At 38.7% G+C, this 20,226-nt stretch overlaps 2 protein-coding genes across 2 annotated transcripts in view; one reads left to right on the forward strand and one right to left on the reverse strand.

Annotated features, from left to right (window-relative positions):
• Positions 1 to 780: 780 nt before the first annotated feature.
• Positions 781 to 13,914, reverse strand: LOC139732668 (solute carrier family 66 member 3-like). Its single transcript, XM_071643518.1, has 7 exons — positions 13,254 to 13,914; positions 11,578 to 11,660; positions 9,889 to 9,961; positions 6,188 to 6,254; positions 3,215 to 3,335; positions 2,494 to 2,535; positions 781 to 935 (listed from the first exon to the last, which is right to left on the reverse strand). The coding sequence occupies exons 1-7, from the start codon at positions 13,427 to 13,429 to the stop codon at positions 844 to 846; spliced, it is 654 nt and encodes a 217-aa protein (XP_071499619.1). The 5' UTR covers positions 13,430 to 13,914; the 3' UTR covers positions 781 to 843.
• LOC139732669 (hippocalcin-like protein 1) overlaps positions 13,600 to 20,226 on the forward strand; it is a 156,495-nt gene continuing 149,868 nt past the window's right edge. The window contains exon 1 of the mRNA XM_071643519.1: positions 13,600 to 13,764. The gene's annotated coding sequence lies outside the window, so the exon portion shown is untranslated. The remainder of the gene's footprint in view (positions 13,765 to 20,226) is intronic.

Below are 20,226 nucleotides of genomic sequence, written 5' to 3' on the forward strand. Positions count from 1 at the left end.
ATAAATGACAATTTTCAAGTAGTAAACTCTTATTTACAGTTACTAGAATAGCACAAAATGTAAACCCTACTCCACATTTGCCACAATAATCAGATTCCTTCAACATGCAGCACAAACATTCTTGTATTATAATGCCAGTATTCCAAAATTTTGTCAGGTATGTCAAATATGCTTTGTGGAACAGAATTCACATTCAAATCTTTGCTTACAACAAGCATATACAATGCATTACGATATATCACTGTGTCAACTCCTAATATAGAGCCATTTGAATGTCAGAGTGGGTGGGAATGGCGGATCTGTGGATGCACTACACACCTAAATTTGACGCTTGTCATGCTGAATACAAGTGAATTCACAAACTTGTTGAGAACCAAGAGAGCACTGCTGCTGAAAGACATAAACATTTGTTCTCAGAACCCTTCAGTATATCAGTAGGGAGATCTGAATTCCATTTCATGATTTAGTTTACAATTAAAACCTGCTTCACTGAAGTAACCATGGCAACAGCTGAGCAATTTCCACCAGTCAGCTGTGAACATTCACGTCACCTGCCGTGGCAAATGCAGCTTATATATATCACGTAACAATATTGCAAACGTTTTCATGAAACAGACATCTTCTGACTTCTACCTATTGATATTCAACCTGAGTGGATCGTCTTTTACAACTTGGACCAAATACAGTGAAAATTCTGGATTTCTGACATATAACACTGACAATACTGTGATGTAAGCAGCTAAGATACAGGAGAATGTGAATGGAATGTTGAGTGGCTTGTATGGAAGAGAGAAGAAGGAGGGAAAAACCGGCCCGAGACGTCGCTGGCAGCGAGCACTGATCCTACTCAAACTTCTTCTCACTGGGTCGGTAATACAAGATGGCTCCACACACGAGGAAGTTTAAAGCACCTGATACAGTAAAGTTTGTGATCACTGAAAGAAAACAAATGGTGATAAAGAGAAAGGAAAAAAAAGTAAACAACATGAATTTGACAGTGAAAAAAGAACCAATATTGCATGTGGTAGAGCTTACGAGCAAGCTCACAACAGCAGAAAATGTGCAAGTAAACACAAGCTATTTGCGACTTGATCCAGATGTCATTCCTGATATATCTCTACAGTTTGCTTTGACCAGAACGAGTGGACAGTGTTCACTAATCTTATGTACACATCCTCTATCAAATCAATAGAAACTTGACTCTGGCCCACCGGATTTCTGTAATTTCAGGAACAAAAAGCGATGTCCAGTACAAATGAATCTGCACTTAAAGCAAAGTAGGAAAATGGACATCTTGTTCCACAAAGAATGATAAAAAGATTATTGTGAAACATTGATAATCTGTGAAACAAATGAATGATCAGAGAAAGCTAAAATCATACTATAATTCGAGCAACATCTGTCTGTTTGTCTGTCTGTCTGTTTGTCTGTCTGTCTGTTTTTCCTCTACTCCTCCCAGGTCCTTGGTCCAATCTCCATCAAACTTAGTGGGTGGATGCAGGTTCACTGCAAAATTGCCCTTGAGGGGTTCATTTTTTGGAAAGGTCAAGGTCACTGGGGTCAAAGGTCAAATAACTGTTTACCTCTACTCCTCCCAGGTCCTTGGTCCGATCTCCATCAAACTTAGTGGGTGGATGCAGGTTCACCGCGAAATTGCCCTTGAGGGGTTCATTTTTGAAAAGGTCAAGGTCACTGGGGTCAAAGGTCAAATAACTGTTTTTCGCTACTCCTTGGGATTCCCCCAGAAATATCCTCAATGGGGATATCCCAGGTGTAGGCCTACTTATGCTTCCAGCAAGCTTGGCCAAGATCGGACCAAGGAGTAGCGCAAAATACTTATTTGACCTCCGTTGACCCAGTGACCTTGACCATTTCTGGGGGAATCCCCATAGAGGATTTCTGGGCACTGGCTGAAGCCAAACAAGCATGATAAATGTACTCTCTGATAGTATGGATCATTCCACTCCTTTTTGTTGGACAAGCCCCCCCCCCCCCCACCTCCACGGGTACATTGACTAGTGCCCTACATATAATGAGCCAAAATCTAACCCTAGCCCAGGATCGACAGAATCGACACATAATTATGTTTTCTATGCTGTAGACCACTGATATCTGATAAACTATTGCTCTGCAGTCACTGCTACAATTTGTGTATGAAAAAACAAAAATATTTATTCATTCCTTGTCACACTGGACATAATGGCCAGAATTCACAAAGACAGTTGAAATTTGGTCTATAGTTTTTGCAAATATACATTTCGAACTGCATGAATGCGTGAGACAGATCACATACACCAACAGACATCCAATAATTAACCACCGCTGATAAGTTGGTTCATGGGCTAACTTTAAACCATGGTTTTGATTTATACTATCTTTGTGAATTCAGACCAAAGATTCTGTATCAACAGATAACCAGCTTGTGAAATGGGCAGGACTTACAAGGAGCATAATGCATCAAATAGGTCTCATTTAAAGAATGCAAATACTCACATAAATAGTCTGGCTTGGTCAGAACAGTTGTTACCACACGACCTGTTTACCAAAGCAAGAAATAAATAAAGAAAAGAGAGTCAAGGTTGAGGATTTTACCTCATTTGACTAATGAGTGGATTACAGGTATTTTTCAGTTTGTCATAACACTGCTATTGATGGTAAACACTTGCCCATACTAAACAGACATTGGCTTGTCTACTAGAGCTTTTGATGCAATAGACAAGTTACAGTCCACATATCACCATTATCACTTCAAAAAAAAAAACAACAACAAACAAAAAACAAAAACCAAACAGCCATGGAGGGGTAGTATCGTATCATATACAAATGGCATCTAAGTTTCAAAAAGTACATCTCGTCACATGGAGGCACTATTTTCCTCTCCTTTATTGAATGCAAGTGATCATAGCATTGTTCCATGCTTGTAAACATTTTTACAATGCAGAAGGCACCAAAGTTAGGAAATCTACAGTCATCACTTGTTCTATTGTTCAAAATGATAAAACAACCAAAACAAAATGTGTGGTCTTGTACTATAGAGGCCTCCTTTAATTGTCACTAATAAATAAAAACATTAATGTACATCAGATATGGAGGGAGATAACAGAACCTTTGCTATCTTCCGCATTCAAAGTTTCACTGGGGAACATGAATTTTGCATTGCAACAAACATTCAACTGACTCATACGTCAAGGTATGCATTCATGCACAAACTTACCTATTGATGTCAGGCCTAGTACAAGCCACATGGTAAAACTGGCCGAGCCTGAATTCTTGGCCCTGTAGATAGTACTGAAGTTTAGAAGTTTGCTGCTGGCATTCAGAGGCATATTACATGACTGGAAGGGGGAAAAATATGGAAGATGACAATTACGTGATGTTAATTAGACCTGGTGACAGCATTGCCTGAACAGCCATGTAGTACTCAATTTGGATGTACTTTGGTGATTGACATAGAGCAGAAAAGTGGTTCAGATGACAGTGTGTCTGAAGTGAAATCAACAGACTTCGAACTGAGGTCCAGCGAGCTAAGCAGAACAATGTTTGCTAAGTGTTATATTATCTCCTCTAGAAAGAGAGAAGAATACTCTTGTCTCTCTATATGATACACACACAAGAAAAGGGCCCTGAGTATGAGAAATCCATATTTTTGAAAGATCAAGATTCATTTATTACCAAAGAGTAGGGAGCATTATCCAGTTGAACTGAGCCACCCTCTCATGAACACGGACTACATCTTGTCAACACATCATGCAGTACACAGATGTCATGGGTGATATTGTGTATTCCATAAATCAGGGCTACACACTAACCCACTGGTCCAACTCTTTTGTCGGACCAGTATGTAGGCTACCTACCCAGTTTTTCCATTTTTTTCATAGTCCGGCATTCCTGACAAAAGTTACTGGGTAAACAGTGATTATTACTGGTCAGGGACCGTCCGACCAGTGCCAGTGTGCAGCATTGCACAAATCGTTACTTGATCAATGAGATGTAAAAATACAAGAGACCCGCGGGTCTAGCGCTCACCTGAGTATCGTAAGTTCACCTTTAACACAGTCACTAATCTAAATTACACACAGCTCTACCAAAATTTTAATTTGGGGGGATGGGGGGGCAAGGAGCATGGTGCCCATTTTAACAAATTGAGATCCTAACCCCCCAGGGATGCTGCCTGCCAAGTTTGGTGAACATCCATCATGAGGTTTTCAAGAAGAAGATGAAAATGTACAATTTAGGCCCCAATTTGGACCTCCCCACCCCTCCCCCTGCCCGCAAGGGGGGCACCCCTGGATCTGCTATCAAACAAACTTCAGGGCTGCCAACTCTCACGCATTGAGCGTGAGACTCACGCAATTCAACCGATTTTGACTGTCTCACTCTGATAAACGAAATCTCACGCTAAACCCCCAAAATGGAATGTACATGACTACAAAAATAAATATATCTCTAAATTCTCTGATATTCCGAATATCGATATGCCCAAGCCCAAAATTTCGAGATTTACCACGTGAGCGTAGCTTGTACTTTTGGCAAATTACAGTACATGTATGGCTATGACGTGTGCTTTACATCGCTTTACATACACTGACTGTGTACATAGTACGTACGGCCGCACAGCAGGCCGCCAGGTGCTAGCCAGGAGGTCGCTCCGCTCCCTTGCAGTGTCTCACGCCAAACTTTCACTCAAGGTTGGCAGCCCTGAAACTTGAAACTACAGTCATTAATGTACTAGCTCATAGTATTAACTTAGCTCTATCACTTCTGATTCTAGAGAAGATTTTTCAAGATTCCTTAATTTTGGGAGGTTTTGGTCCCTTGGGGCCCTCCAGGTGGGACAGGGTGCCCATTTGAACAAATTGAGATCCTACAACCCTAGGGATGCTTCCTGCCAAGTTTGGTGAAAATGGGTCATGGGGTTCTCAAGAAGAAGATGAAAATGTACAATTTAGTACAATAAAGCTCCAAAAGTGCTCATTTTTGGTCTAGATATTCTTTGTAGCATTCTTAGCAAATGTACTTGAAAAAAAAATCGGTATCAAAATTAATTTCCTATTTATTTTATTGTTTTATGAATTTCTTATGTATTTCTTTGTTTTTTCGATCTTTTGTTTTTGTTGTTTTTTTCAGCAAAATTTGTGGCAGACCCTTTTTGAAGCCTAATACTACTAAAACAAATTGATTTTAGCCATTGAGAGTAAAAATAAGCATATTTATATGAACCATGTGATAAAACTCAATTTGTATTGACTTTGTACACAAAATCACATTTTTGAGCCATTTTCGGTCTCACATGCATGTACAAAAAGTTATGTAACTTCAAAACCGTACCCCCGGGCGTCACAAATTTGGTGTCAAAATGTGCGGGAAACTCGAAAGAAAAAAGTCATAGAGCATCGCGGCAAGAGCATTGCGTGTTGCTGAGTAATCGCGCGAAATGTCGAGGGGGGGGCCTTTTAGGGTTAATTTTGGGGGTCTGGACCCCTGGGGCCTCCTGGGTGGGGCATGGTGCCCATTTTAACAAATTGAGATCTGAACCCCCTAGGGATGCTACCTGCCAAGTTTGGTGAAAATCCATAATGAGGTTTTCAAGAAGATGATAAAAATGTGGACCCCCCCCCTACCCCAATAGGGGCATCCCTGGATCTGCCATGAACAAACTTGGAACTACAGTCATTAATGTACTAACTCATAGTATTAACTTAGCTCTATCACTTCTGGTTCTAGAGAAGAAGATTTTTAAAGATTCCTTAATTTGGGGGGGGGGTTGGGGCCCCCTGGGTGGGGCATGGTGTCCATTTTAACAAATTGAGATCCTAACCCCCTAGGGATGCTACTTGCCAAGTTTGGTGAAAATCAGTCTTGGGGTTTTCAAGAAGAAGATGAAAATGTAAAAAGTTCACGCACGACGCACGCCGGACGAAGAGCGATCGCAATAGCTCACTTGAGCCTTCGGCTCAGGTGAGCTAACAACAAGGGTAGGAGATACTCATGACACAAGTGAATGATACATGCACATCCTGCAAATTGATTTTAGTACTTTGAGGTTTACAAGCTAAATGAGTGACTTTGTCAAGTAATATGCAAACACAATTCCACTTTGATTTGTTTTTAAAGTTAATCCCCCCCCCCCCAAAAAAAAACAGACTGTAAAAGAAAATGTAGACATGATGCAGTCTTTTATACTCACAAACAGGAATGCAATAACATATGCTGGGAAGACACCAGCCCCTATGAGTCCTGCTAATGTGAAAAATCTGAGGAAAGTCAAAACTCTGGCTAAGGAAGTTTGTCTGCGTGACGAAGAGTATAATTTGTACGTACACGAGGGACATGAAATATTCATTTTCCCATGTAACTCCATTAAGAACTCCACTTCTTAAGACTGTCAATACATATGGTTGAAGAATTATCATTTTTCTGTGTATTGCTGCACAATTTCAAATAAAAGTACATTATAAAATTATAAATGGAAAAACATATCTTCCAGCACTTTCAGTGCTATGTCAACGTGACATCAGTAAAGCAAGAGAAAAAACTTTTTCCAAAGAAAACAGCATGTGAAACAAAACCATTAATCACTATCTAACTTTTTCATCCTGATGTACAATATATGGGTAATTCCATGGGGTTGGGACTGAAATTGTGACATACAAGTTGAAAATTCAAGTTGGGTAAATTGAAATTTCCTTTTTCCCCCTGATTTGTTACTCCCATTCTTCAACATATTCCACTAGAAATCTGTTTATTACTTCGCACACTTTCAGTCAGCATGGGTAAAAAGGTATGGCAAAATACCTATGTTACACGGACTTCATTTGTTGACATCCTTCATCATTTTGTGTTCTGAAATGATAACAATGAACACATCCACGTTTTTTTCGTCCATAGCACATCAACATATTATTTAACAGGCGCATGAGATCATTATTAGTAAGATTGTATGTTCTGATGTCAACTGCAAGCCACTTTTATTAACATGTTTTTTTCTACAAACCATTAACAATTTCAATCAAAGGTTTAACTTTTTCATCAAGAGTGACACAATGACAATATTCTTAAAAGCACCACAATTGAAGCAAGTGATTTGTATGGGTATTCAAGTGAAAACATGATTTTATTGTTATAATCAGGGGTTTTCAGACAACAACCTCGCCCACGGTGTACTACCTATGTTACACAGACAGTATGTCTTTGTAACATAGGTACACTACGACATATCAACTGATTTCCTTTATTGTGGTGTGAGATGTTAAAACCTACACATATAGACTTTATGTATGTTCCCACAAATAACACTATTGTAACAGTTCTTTGGAATTATATCTACTGCACACCTGTGGAACAATACCTATGTTACACAGACTTCAATTCTTTGTAACTCTGATATGAAAGAAGGCAGACTTAATCAGAAGAAGAAGAAGAAAGTGAAGCTTTACACAATTTGACCTAATATACACTGACAACATCATCAACTAGTTGTCAACTAACTAAGAAAACTAATAAAGAGAAATCAGACAAGTCTTCTTGTCTTCTCCATGTTCTTTGTTTGAAATTAATTTCTGCTCTTTTGTCCAATGTCCATTTAGCCCTCGATTTTTGTTTTTCTTCTGTCCATTTTCCCTCTGTGCAGTTTTCTTCTTGTCTAGTTTGTTACATTCGCTCTTCTTGGGTGTTGCTTTGTCGGCTTCCTCTCTGTTTGTGGAGTGCTGTGTATGTGTCCTTTTCACTCTTTCATGTAGTTTAACATGTACTGTAGCGGTGGTAGAGGAGGAGCCATGGCAGATTCATCAACAAACTGAACAAAAGGTGTAAAGAGAAATAGAATAAAAAAAATAAAAGAAAATTTTTGTCGGGGTTGACTATATATTCCTGTTGATGTATCTGTGTGTTTATGAATGGAATTAAATAATTTTAACAATTTTGCTTACATTTCTACCTCTTGGCATACCCATTAGCTAGAGTTCCATGTGTACCTCCCACCAAAATTGAAAAAAAAAAGGGTTATGCTTAAAATGATGAAAATATTAATAATAATAATATAGCATGTAAAACATAGGAAAATATCATTTTCATACTCTATGCTAAAAACTTGTTTTCAGATGCAAGCTACACTGTAGGAAGGGCAGGTCGCTGCCCCCAGTGTCCTAGCTAAGGTTAGGGCTAGGGTCAGGGTTACGGTTACGGTTATGGTCCTTAATAGACTCCCAAAATTGTCGCCCTCTTTTTGAATGATAGTGTAGAGCAATAATAGTCCAATTTTGATTGGGGTTCATAATTTTATTGAAGCCTTTCCTACCCACTACCCACCCAAACTGAATAGGACACTGGCATTTTAGCTTTGAGACTTCACACTTGGGTGAACATGGAATGGAAATGGTGAATCTTTGTGAAATGTTAACAACTTCATCAGAGCATCTAACAGGTCAGTGAAATCTTGGAAGGAAAACATTGACATTTTCGAAGTAAATCTGTTAAAGAGAAAGAATTTCACAGCTCCTAGTTCCCTCAATATCACCAGCAAAATAAGGCAAACTCTATTTCTCTAGTTCAGATGCAGTCTGGACATCTACGTTTTCCAACTAGTATATAGTGATTAATACTAACTCTAGCACGTCTACCTTGGTAGATACCTAATGACAAAAGGGTCCAAAAATTCACAATAATCGGGAGGTAAAACAATTTTATATTGCAGTGAAGATACACTGATATACTTTTGTATGGTTTTCTAAGAGAGGAATATATGCTCCTTTTGCAGAGACCGGCATGGACGGAAAATTTGGCAATCAAAATTATGAACATGAACCTGTAACAAATATCTCAGTATGTGGGACTACAGTATCATCGTCCACAGTATTTTTGGCCAGTTCAGAGGTTTAGATGTCGTTTTTTTTCTCTAATAGAGTTGCAGAATATGACAAATGTTATTATTTTCATAAAATAGTGTAAAAGCTTACCAATTGACATCAGAAACATTAAAACTCCTGTACCTACGTTACATGGACAACGGCAGAAAAACAGATCTTGCGCTGTCCAGGTAGGTGTATATTGGCTGTGAGTAGTTTTTCTGCCATTGGGGGAGGACTGCCAGTGACATGAATACGATTGCTGAAGTTAGTAGCTCTTCTTTTTATCGCGAGAGCGTCTTTCCTTACCTACGTTACACGAAGAGGCCGGACATCGCACTGAAGTACAGTGATATGTTCCGTATTTTCTCGTTTATTTGGAGGATTTTGATGCTAATTTTTGGATAAGAATACTCCTGAAATATAAATCTCATTATAGAAATAAAGTTTCTAATCATATTATGATTGGAAGTGTATGTAAAACCATGCTATACCTATGTTACAACAAAAATCGCCATGGACATCGTTTGTAACATAGGTATGAGGTTGCTTGAAGATGCTCTGGTGTTCTTATTTTGTTACAAATGTTTGTGTGCCTTATAGTCTTTGTAGAAGTCACCTTGCCTCTCTTAATTATGATAGGCATAATGCTGAAAGGTTGTATATTCCTGTTTTACATTGCCATGAAAATGGCATATATTTATGTCACAACATAAACCACAAAAAACCATGGGACATCATTAGTGAAACAGTCATAGACAAAATACATTTGTACACAGGCTTGTTTTTTTTTTCATCAAATAATTCTTCACACATTTCTCTCCAAGAATAACTGCAAACCACGGACAATTATTTGATAAATTTTTCAGAATATGACTTTTATTCCCTACACAACATGAAAATCTAGAGAAGACCCAACCCCATGGAATGACCCATATGTAACATTCAGTCTGTTAAGTATTATCAATTTGCTCTGGTAGAGAAAAACACAACAATAAACTTCATAGTCTGATGTGTTGTTCTATCCAATGACAGGAAAGGATACACAGCAGCCATGGGTATAAGTCTGAATTCAAGGTTGTCACTGTAATACACAATCAGTAGTACCATCAGCATAGCTGTGAAAAGAATGGCAAAATGATTTAATAACATTGCATGAAAGCTTCAGGCTTCTTACACTTTTTAGTGAGATAACAGTATTTGAGAAACCTCTTAGGAAATATGAAAGAGCATGCAATTCCAAGAGGGATTCAACATTTATTTGAAAAACAAACAAACAATGGTTTTTAAATGGCTGAGATATCCAAAAAAGAGCAAACCTAATAAAAGATGGGATCCACCTTTAAAGACTGCCTTGTTTCACTTTGTTTTTGGATGTCTTGGCCATTCCAAAATCGGTCTTCATCTAGAATAAAATGAATACCTCTAAGAATGGTATGCTTTGTATTATTTCATACTGTAAGTGTTTTCTTGGTATCTCGCAAAAAGCTATGTTTAAGCCCAATCCTCATCTCCACCAACATTACTAGCTAACAGATCCTTGTGAACAAAAGCGGAGACATACAACTGTACAATGCATACACATCTGTTCTACTGCAAACAAGATGCAACTGTACCTACTACAATAGTTTGTAGGTTGGTGCATGTGATATAATGGAATGTGAATTCAGAGCAAATCAAAGTTTAAATACTTATCAGAGATCTACTGTATGACATAAGCAGGGCTGCTAACACTGGAAACTAGTTGAGAGTGAGACTCCCATAGGCCAATGCTATAATTTAGGAGTCAAAATGAGTGAGATCAATAGAAATGCATGCAAATGAAATAAAGTTTTAGAGTGAGAAAGGACCAAAATGAGTGAGTCTCACGCCCAATGCGCGAGAGTTGGCAGCCCTGCATAAGCCACAGTGTGCATCTCATGAAGGGCACAAGGAACCATACACAGTATCTTCTCTTTTGATCATCACTCATAATTACTTGCATACACTGTCAGGCAGAAGCATCATATTCTGTATCTGCTGACGTTATCACAGCATACTTGCCTGTCACACTACTAAGATTATTTAACATACCGGGTATACTGTAGACATGTTTGTGTGTGGTATAATGTCGTGATTCTTCCACACTGGTGATTACACCATACAAGTATACTGTAGCTTACTGTTTTCACCTCAGTCTTGCACTGCAGCACAAAAACTTTGGCACTAGCCTTGCAGCTCTCTTGACAGGGCATCAGTGTTTATGGTTAAGTCTATACTTAATTTTTGATGATAGCAATGATAATGACGACGGCGATGACGACAACAACAATTAAGAATAACTACAATAATAATGATGATAATAATAATAATAATAATAATAATAATAATAATAATAATAATGATAATAATAATAATAATAATGGTAATCATTATTATTATTATCATTATTATACTAATATCAACAACAACAACAATAATAATAATAATAATAATAATAACAACAGAGATGGAGATCACAGATGAATGAATGAAAGGAACAATGCAGAAAGCATACATTTATGTATAATACCACTGTTGTACTCAATAATATAGCTGTCTGGTGGCTGTCTGGCTACGCATCAAATCTGACATCAAAAATCTAACAGAGGCAGAGGGACATAATATCTCTGATGTATTTCTCTTAATTTTGATTAATCAACTAGAGAAGCTATGATTCTCATATACCCTAACCCTGGCTTTCATTAATTCTTACCTTGTATTTCCAGAGCAATATACTCCGCAAAGGCCATCACAGGGAATAGATTTGTGAAGTGGTACAGCAGGCCTACCATGTACCTAGAAAATGAAATACAAAGGATAAAAAGGCTGAAATAATTCGTTACAAATTAACTTTCACATTATCAAAATTCTGTAAAACTGGAGGGACTGTATGAAAGTTTGTACTAATTAGGACATACAGTTGATTTCACTGGCAGTGACAGGTCTGTGCTTGGGAACCATGATTCTTTTTGTTGGAAACAAAACAAAAACAAACAAACAAGCAAACAAACAAACACATTATCAAGTATGTCTGGAAAAGAAGCATGATATACACTGTAGAACTTAATCATACAATCTATGAACCATGATTATTCTTATTGGAAACAAATGAAAATCAAACAAACAAATAAACATGTTTTCCATTATCAGGTATCTGGAAAAGAAGCAGGATATATAAACTTCATAATAAATTACTTATAGATCTACAATCTATCCTTCCAATGCTGACCAAAGAAAAAAAGAGAGAAAAAAAAAGGAAGTTTAGAATTCGAACCATTCTGGCAAATTGAGCAGCCTTCTGCAACTAGCTACTCCTATACTTTTCAAAAATAAGTAAATGAATACACTAAATGAATAAATAAATAAGATATAGATCTAAATAAATAAATAATGCTGAAAGCTGCTTATTCAAATACAGTAAGCCAGTGGCATAAATTTGAGTCAAAATGGGCCTGAGTTTTTGATCGTAGCAAAATGACAAATTCACGTACAGTATTTATTTAAACATAAACATACATGTAAAATACATACATACATGTAAAACATTTAATAGGACTACACTCCTCTACAGGCAACAAAAAAACAACAAGCAAACAAACATGCATTACCTGTGAGGGGATAGGGACATAGACTCGTAAGAGTACTGAAAACAATAAGGAGTAGAGGTAACGTTGCTAAAGAGAATACTAGCACTAGATAGCAGTAGGTTTGGTGTCAAGAGTAGGGAGCCAATATCAGGTAAGGCCAGGGCAAGGAATAGAGCAATAAGCAAACACGAAGGAATGCGAATAGCAATGAATGTAGGGCCGGCCGGGATTATAATCCAATCCAATCCCTGGCCTGGGAAGGGATTGGATTAGTGGCAAAATCGTGAAATAGGCCCCACCGCAGTGCGCGTGCACCGGTGCGATGCTATGCTGTGGAAATCGGCCCCACCGCCGTATGCATCTCGCGTAAACCCCGTTTGGTGGGGCCGTATTCACGAGTATTATACTGTGGAAGAAAGCCCCACCGCCGTGCTTATCTACCGATGAACGCCACACGGTGGGGCTGAATTCACGAGTATAAACAGGCGAGCCGCCGTAGTATTTGTACGGATACGCAGTGGTGGGGCCTATTTCACGAGTATGCCGGATTAGTTTAGATCTCCGGTTTCGCGGCCCCTGGAGGAGTGCTACTGGCACAGCACAGCATACAGAGCCTAACGTGTTTAATAGAGCCTGTAGAGGGAAAACTGAGGCAACATGAGCATCTCACTCGCCCGAACACCCGGAGCTCCTTGTGTGCCCAACCCCGGGGTTTACACACTCGGCATTTGCCATTAGCCATCATGACATTGATAAAATTTTAATTTGATTTTGAAGAAGGCGAAGTGTTAGAATATCTTACACAACTGTCTCCATTAATGCACCGTTGAAACTTAGTCCCTTTGCACTCCTCGCTACAATAACATTTCTCATCTGTGGCACTTTTGCGAATAGGCATGGTGCTACGCAGAAGAAATTGAGAAATCTCAACAGATTGTCCACGCTGACAGCGTTGCTGGTGTCCATGGAGGCTGACATTTTAAAAGTCTTCCCATCATTCCTTCAAAGGACGAAGTCGGAAGTAGTCTCTCTTCGTGTGATGCATGCTTGCAGTACGTATTTTGTAAGCAAGATAATCGTGTGTGTACCATACACACATCCGTATAATGTGTCTGTCAGTGCCGCAATGCAGTTGAATGCATGCTTTGCGAGCTAGCTAGATGCACTAGTATGAGTGTATGTTATCCCCAAGAACGTTTACTCTCGATCTCCTACAGGCTACAGATACGACCTCTCAGCTGAACAAGAGCCCTTAATTCCAAGAGCAAATTTCTGGTTGATCGGTTAACAACTTGGAGAGTTTACACTTTGCGGTGAGTATATTCCTTGTGTACGTTTTTATATCGGTAGCCTAAGTAAATTCTTGGGGTAAGAATAAGATATATTTCCTCTGCAGGTTGCCGGTTGCCCGTCATCTCCATCGATCGCAGTCAGACAGAGGCGCAGTGCTCGACGTGGGTTAGTGTGTGCACACACAGCTAGAGCTGGCAGCTAGCTCTGCCCATATGCAACCCACACAACACTGACAAGTAGCGAGCTCGAGCTAACCGTGTGTCAGGACGTCAGCCCATCCCCGGGGCTCGAAATGAGTCCGCAGCCAGCGCGCAGCGCTAAAAGGACTGCAGTACAGGCCGTAGGGGTAGTACTAGTAGAGTTTATACAGTAAGTAGGCATAGGCCTACTCTTTCTTCCAGTCCTTTTATTGAACTTATGTAAATGTACCCCCATCCCCACTAGCCTATCTTGGGACTCTGGTCCGGGGTCCATGTCGTGATGTTACCCTAGACATGATCAGTCATTAAAGCCAAAACATAGTTCTGGTACGCCTGTAAAAGTTGTCAAATTTCGCTCCCAAATGTGAACGTATGCCTAGGAAATGTGCGGAATAATGCTGTAATAACAAGATATTCGATGGGTAACGACGAAAATGCGAAATACTAACCAAAAAGGTTCAGTCTCAGAACTTACCGGTACCCGAACGGGGTCAGGCTTAACTCGGACTCGGGTACAACTCGGCCTCGCTTTGACGGCGGGCTGAGTTGTCTTGGCTGTCCCTCTGGCTCTTCATGGATTGTACAGTGTTGTACTATGGGAGTGGCCTGTATGCTGCACTTCGCGTTCTGGCTACTCGCAGTTAAGGTCCGAGTTGATACAACGCGCGCATCAAAAAACCTCTTTGGTGCGCATGCATAATTAGTGTGCGCCTATCAAGCACCTCTAGAAAGAATCAAAGACGCTTGATAACAACAACAACTTCAAAGACAGCAACTCAGGTGATGTGTGGTATACGCTTGAGGACCGCGCGCTGTCCATTTGTTTTGTACAGGATTAGCACGCACTTTTCTATCTGTTCAGTTAGGCCTCGTTTGGTATACAGTAGAATATGGTGATCACGAACTGCCTGTAAATTGTCTGCAATAGGGTTGAGTTTTCCCTGAGACGGAGTTAGTCTGGATCCTTTGGGAATAAAAGTTGGTTTATCGACTTTTATTTTTTATCACAAAATACTCCAAAACGACTCATCATCCCGGCAAATCGCGTCAGCCAGGTACAGTAAGGTTCTTTGTAGACTCTTTCGATATATTGCAAGCAAATATGAAATGGTGCCAGACGGGTTCTCAAACCCTTACCAAAACTATGTTTTTACTTTAAGGACACAGAGATCAACGTTACCCTATTAACCATCTCATCTAAAAAGTTAGAGGCTACTCTCTAAAACCGTAAGGCCTAAAGCCACCTACTGGTTAGACGGCTCTAATTCAAATTCGGTCGTATTTAGTAAATTTACTTAATACATATCACTTAATTTTTATGTTCACTTTTTAGCAAGGCGGGGGGTTACATATGGAACTCTTACATGTAGTCTTACCAAATTCGTGCTGGCAAGTTGCGTCTACATCTACATCACTTAAAAAAAGTAAACCAGGATTCAGGAAGAAGAAGATGAAGTGTAGGTAGAGTCTATTCTCTCATTACAGTTGAGAGTGAGTGTAAAATTTGTAAAAAGACTAGTGAGTGTTGCTGAACAATTTAAACATGTCACAGTTAAATGTCAGTAATGACACAAGCTGAGGACTGAGTGATTTTTAAGTTCGGTGCTGGTGCTAGCTAAGGTACAGCCTCCCTTGGCAACCAATGCATGGTCAAACAACCAATTCTAAATAAAATTTGCCATTTTTGATTGACTGCTGCAGCCAAGTTAGATGAGTTACATACCTGGGTAGTTCACTTTTTGTAACTTGGAAGAACTTTATGGTCGTAACATGCACAATGTATTTAATATTATGCCATGGTACGGATCTGACTGACTACCAGTTACTGCGCACAAGGTCACCAAAAGTGGTGTTTTTACCGTTGAACATCAAAGTTAAGATGTTTTTGGGTTCATGTGTGGAACCTGATAACTTCAAAATTCAATTTGCTTTAAGAACCCAATATTATGCATACTTTACAGACTGTCACAAGCCTGTTTAAAGGAGAATTCTAGTGCAGGTGAAACCTCTTTATAGCCTTGTCTGAAAAGAAGACAAAATTTTCTTAGCGCAACAAAAATTTTATCAAAATCAGATGAAAAATAAGGAAGTTACAACATTTTGAAGTTCACTAATTTTTTGTGAAACGGTTCTTCAACAGTCAAAATAAATGTGCAAATAGTAAAGTGAGGATGTCATCCCCTCACAATTTTTCATGTATGGTTTGTACATGTACCGTACATAAAATTTTGAAATTTCAAGTTTTTCATTCGAATACACCCCAGTCTCAAATCATGATAGTGTCTTGGAGCGGATCATTATTCTGAAGTTACTAGGAATAACATCATGTTTTAAAAATGCTTTAGTACCCGGGATACCAGAAACATTGAATTTTTGTTAATTTTTCATACACAATCAGTGGAAATTTGTTTAATAGGTGATGACATCATCAGCTCACTCATATGCATACTGTACAAGAAACTGTGAAGCAAAACTTCTTAATTTCAGAACTTCCCTAATTTTTATTCGATTTTGATAAAATTCTATTTTGTTCTTGCAAAATGTTACTCTTAAATTCTTATCAGACTAAACTGGACTGGAATTCCTCTTCAAAGCACCATGTACAACACCACCCATGCACAGGAATGCTCAAGGATTTTGGCTTCCTTAACTTTTTCTATTTTCCTTTTGTATAGATCTACATTCCAATTCCTTACCCAAAATTTCCAGGGTGCAACTAAACTCACACCCACACACATGAATGCACCAATACACAAACCAATACATGCAATACAGTGTGCCACAAAGAGTTGGCATATGTGACCCTGCATCACAAAACGTACAGAAAGTCGCCAGACATGAAATTTTAGTTATTAAAGAGCATATTCTGAAAGAGCAGACTTTAAGCTTTAAAATGATGTATTTATAACTCAAATCAAATGGACTCTCCTAACCTATCCAAATATTGGAAAGAAAGCACACACTCAGGAAAAGTGTGAACTGAGAAAAGAGGCTCTGAAGTACAGTGTCTATTCAAGTGCTAAATCTTTACCAAACCGTGCTGGCTGTGCGATGAATGGGACAAAAAACAGGAAGTCAACCACCCAAGTAACAAAAATGAAGGGATTATCAAATTAAACTGAAATTGAGCATTCCTTATTAACACATTCTGTTCATAATTAATGGGAATTTTCAAAGCAATAGCATCATCCTTTCAAAAGTTATTGGAGTTGAAAGTGGAGAGTGTGTACAAGGTATTTAAGAAATGAAAAGGGGACTCTAAAGACACACCTAATCACACTATTCTACAAAAAAATGTTCCACTAAAAAACACACCTTCGTGCCCGTTTTATGATCCCAAATTTTAGCATAATGTAGAAGAAGACTTGTTCTTTCAAAAAATATGAAAAAGTCAACATCGGCTAGGTTGACCCATGTCACCTATTTTCAGTCCTCACACAAAATCAGTGTGTGCGACTTTTTGTTCGCTTTTGTGGTGCACGGTCACATACTCACTGTACATGCACGCATAAAGGGCAGACACGCACCTTGTTTAAAGATTGGTGTATTTTTGTTTCTCCCTGTCTGTTTCACATTCTTCAGCCTGATTTTAAATGTTTGGTCTTTTTTGGTTTGCTTGGGTTTCTCACAACAAAATAATATAGTCTGTACATTTGTAGCTCACCTGAGCCAAATGGCTCAAGTGAACTACAACACTACATTGCGATCATTCCCCTTCCGACGTCCATTGTCCGTCATGCTTAAACTTTTCCCACTTTCATCTTTTTGAAAACTGTTGGCTAGAATATGACCTAACCTAGGGAGGGGATCAAAGTTTGAATGAATGGTGGTGGTGCCCCCAGGGGATGTCCAAAACAGTGGTTAAGACCAAAATATCCCAAATTATTCAACTTTCTTGATTTTTTGAAATCTTTTATCTTCTGGTAAAGTGGGTGTAGGATATTGACCAAGCCTTTGCAGGAATCATCAATGGAGGGAGGGGATCATATTCAAGTGGTGATAGTGCATAATAGGGGGCCTGTAGGATAATCATAGAGCCCAAATATGCAACATTAGTCAATTTTTATACAGCTTTGCATTTTCTTCTCCCTCTTAATATCATGGATTTTGATCAAACTTATGAGGGATCATCACCGAGGAAAAGAGAGCACAGCTTGTTAAAATGGTGGTAATGATCCCCTATGGGCAGGCCCCCAACTATCCCAAATGATAATGGAGTTGAAAGTGTTTCATGAATATTTTACCTGTCACCTCTTCATCTCCTTGAAAATTGATGGTATCGTGAGGAGGGAGGAGGTGGGAAATACACGTGTAGCTCTCTACAAGTACATGATGTAGGGAGGGCCTCCTGGGGGCAGAGCCCAAAACCCAGAATTGCCTGATTAGCATGCTCAAATACAACATTACCATCTTCCTAAAAGTGGATGAGTAGGTTTTGACTGCACTTGCCAGGAATCATGAGGGAAGGAGATCATAGTTTCTGATGGGGGGTAGCCATCATGACGGCCCCAGATTGGGCGCTAACATTAGTATGTAACCTATATATGTACATGTAACCTAAATTTGCTCATTTGTATGATTTTACTTCTCCATCTTCGTGGTGATTAATGGTTACCTTTTACCAAACTTGGCCGGATTCATTAAACAGGGAAGAAATCTTAGTGTGGATGTGGCAATGATGGCAACAAAGGTGGCCCTCGAGTTGGTCCCAAAATACACCAAATTTGTATATTTTTTTAAATAATAATACATACAATTTCTGTAGCGCCATTTTCCATTCTGATTAAATGCTCAAGGCACTCAAATGAGACTTTGCAGGAATCATCAGTGCAAGAAAGGATATCAGTTCAGACAATTATGATGGTTTTGCCTTGAGGGCCTTTCCACAGCAATCCCCAAATCTCAAGATTTTTTGCACAAGTAATTTTTCGTGCTCCTTTGGGTAAGATGAGCAAAAATATTTGCATGCTTTTATTTTCACACTAGTTTCTGGTAGCGCAAAATTCTCAAAAATTTTAACATTTCAAAAATTTCCACTTTTACACCCTGGGCAGATTGAATGTCATGAAGGTGATGTGTGAAACACAGGTGAGCGCCACACCCACTGGTCTCGTGGTTTTCTTTTCTCATCGTTCAGAGTCATCTTTCTTTTGATTGAATTGAATACAGTACAAGGAAGGAAACTATTTTATTACCAGTGAGAAGATGAATCTGATACGCCTCTAATTAGGTAGCAACTATCAGCACGCACACACACACACAACTATCAGAGTGTGTGAACATCTTCCAGCTCACGACGGCACACACATAGGGATGTTGCATTTTGAATGTTTTGAATGTAGAAGTTTGTGACCACTGGACTGTAAATGCAGAGAGAGTTTAGTGTAGGTGGGTGGTTTTGTAGGACTCTTCTCTCATCGCTTTGCCTTTGAGGAAACTTCTTAGAAAGCAGTTGGTGCCCACCATCTGTCTCTCGTAATGAACCTTATACTTATGTACCTGTAAAAATATACTTTTTTTTTTAAAGGAAATGAATGTGACGCATTCTCATGGCATTCACTCATTTGATTATAGTTACACATCGACATGAAAATTCATTTTTACAACAAAACATCTCAGGTATTAAGAAAAGGATCACTTGAAGTTTTAAAGTGAAGTCATACAAACATTTGATGTTTGACCATTTGAACATCAATACATTTTTATGGTACAAAGACAGTAGCTTCCATTTACTGATTGTTGCTGCATCGTCATGAAGTTACGTGGAAATTTATATCATGTCACATGATTGATTTTATGCATTCCTGAAAGATGGAAATTCTTTGTTTCTTTGTGGCTTTCTGCAGAAGATTCCAAAGATTCAGTGAATTTCAATATTGTTAGCAGCAGTGGAAGAGAATTCTGTGTACAAAATAATAAAAACAATAACAATGATGCAACTTTGGTCTCCTAATCTACACAGCACACTAAAATTAAGAAGTGTGCTAAAATCGCACTATTTAGAGCCAGTATTGTAATGTCCATTTTCAGTTGGTCACCATTCATACAAAATCAGGTGAACACTATTTCAGTTGACTATATTCCTGTGGCATGCATTTTTTTTTTCACAAAATTTTATTTCCTCCTCCTTCAATATGCATGGTTCTACATGTACATGTATATAAACTTACAGCTTTTTCTGTGGGCAACTCATAATTAAATTATCAAAAGTAGGAAAGTTAATTACTGAAGGTGACACTTGCAACAACAACGAAGTATCTATTTCAGGGTTTTTTTAACAGG

The sequence above is a fragment of the Diadema antillarum genome, unplaced genomic scaffold (genome assembly GCF_040938485.1).
Source record: "Diadema antillarum isolate AM-2024a unplaced genomic scaffold, OU_Dant_1.0 seq00000442_RagTag, whole genome shotgun sequence".
NCBI classification, from domain to species: domain Eukaryota; kingdom Metazoa; phylum Echinodermata; class Echinoidea; order Diadematoida; family Diadematidae; genus Diadema; species Diadema antillarum.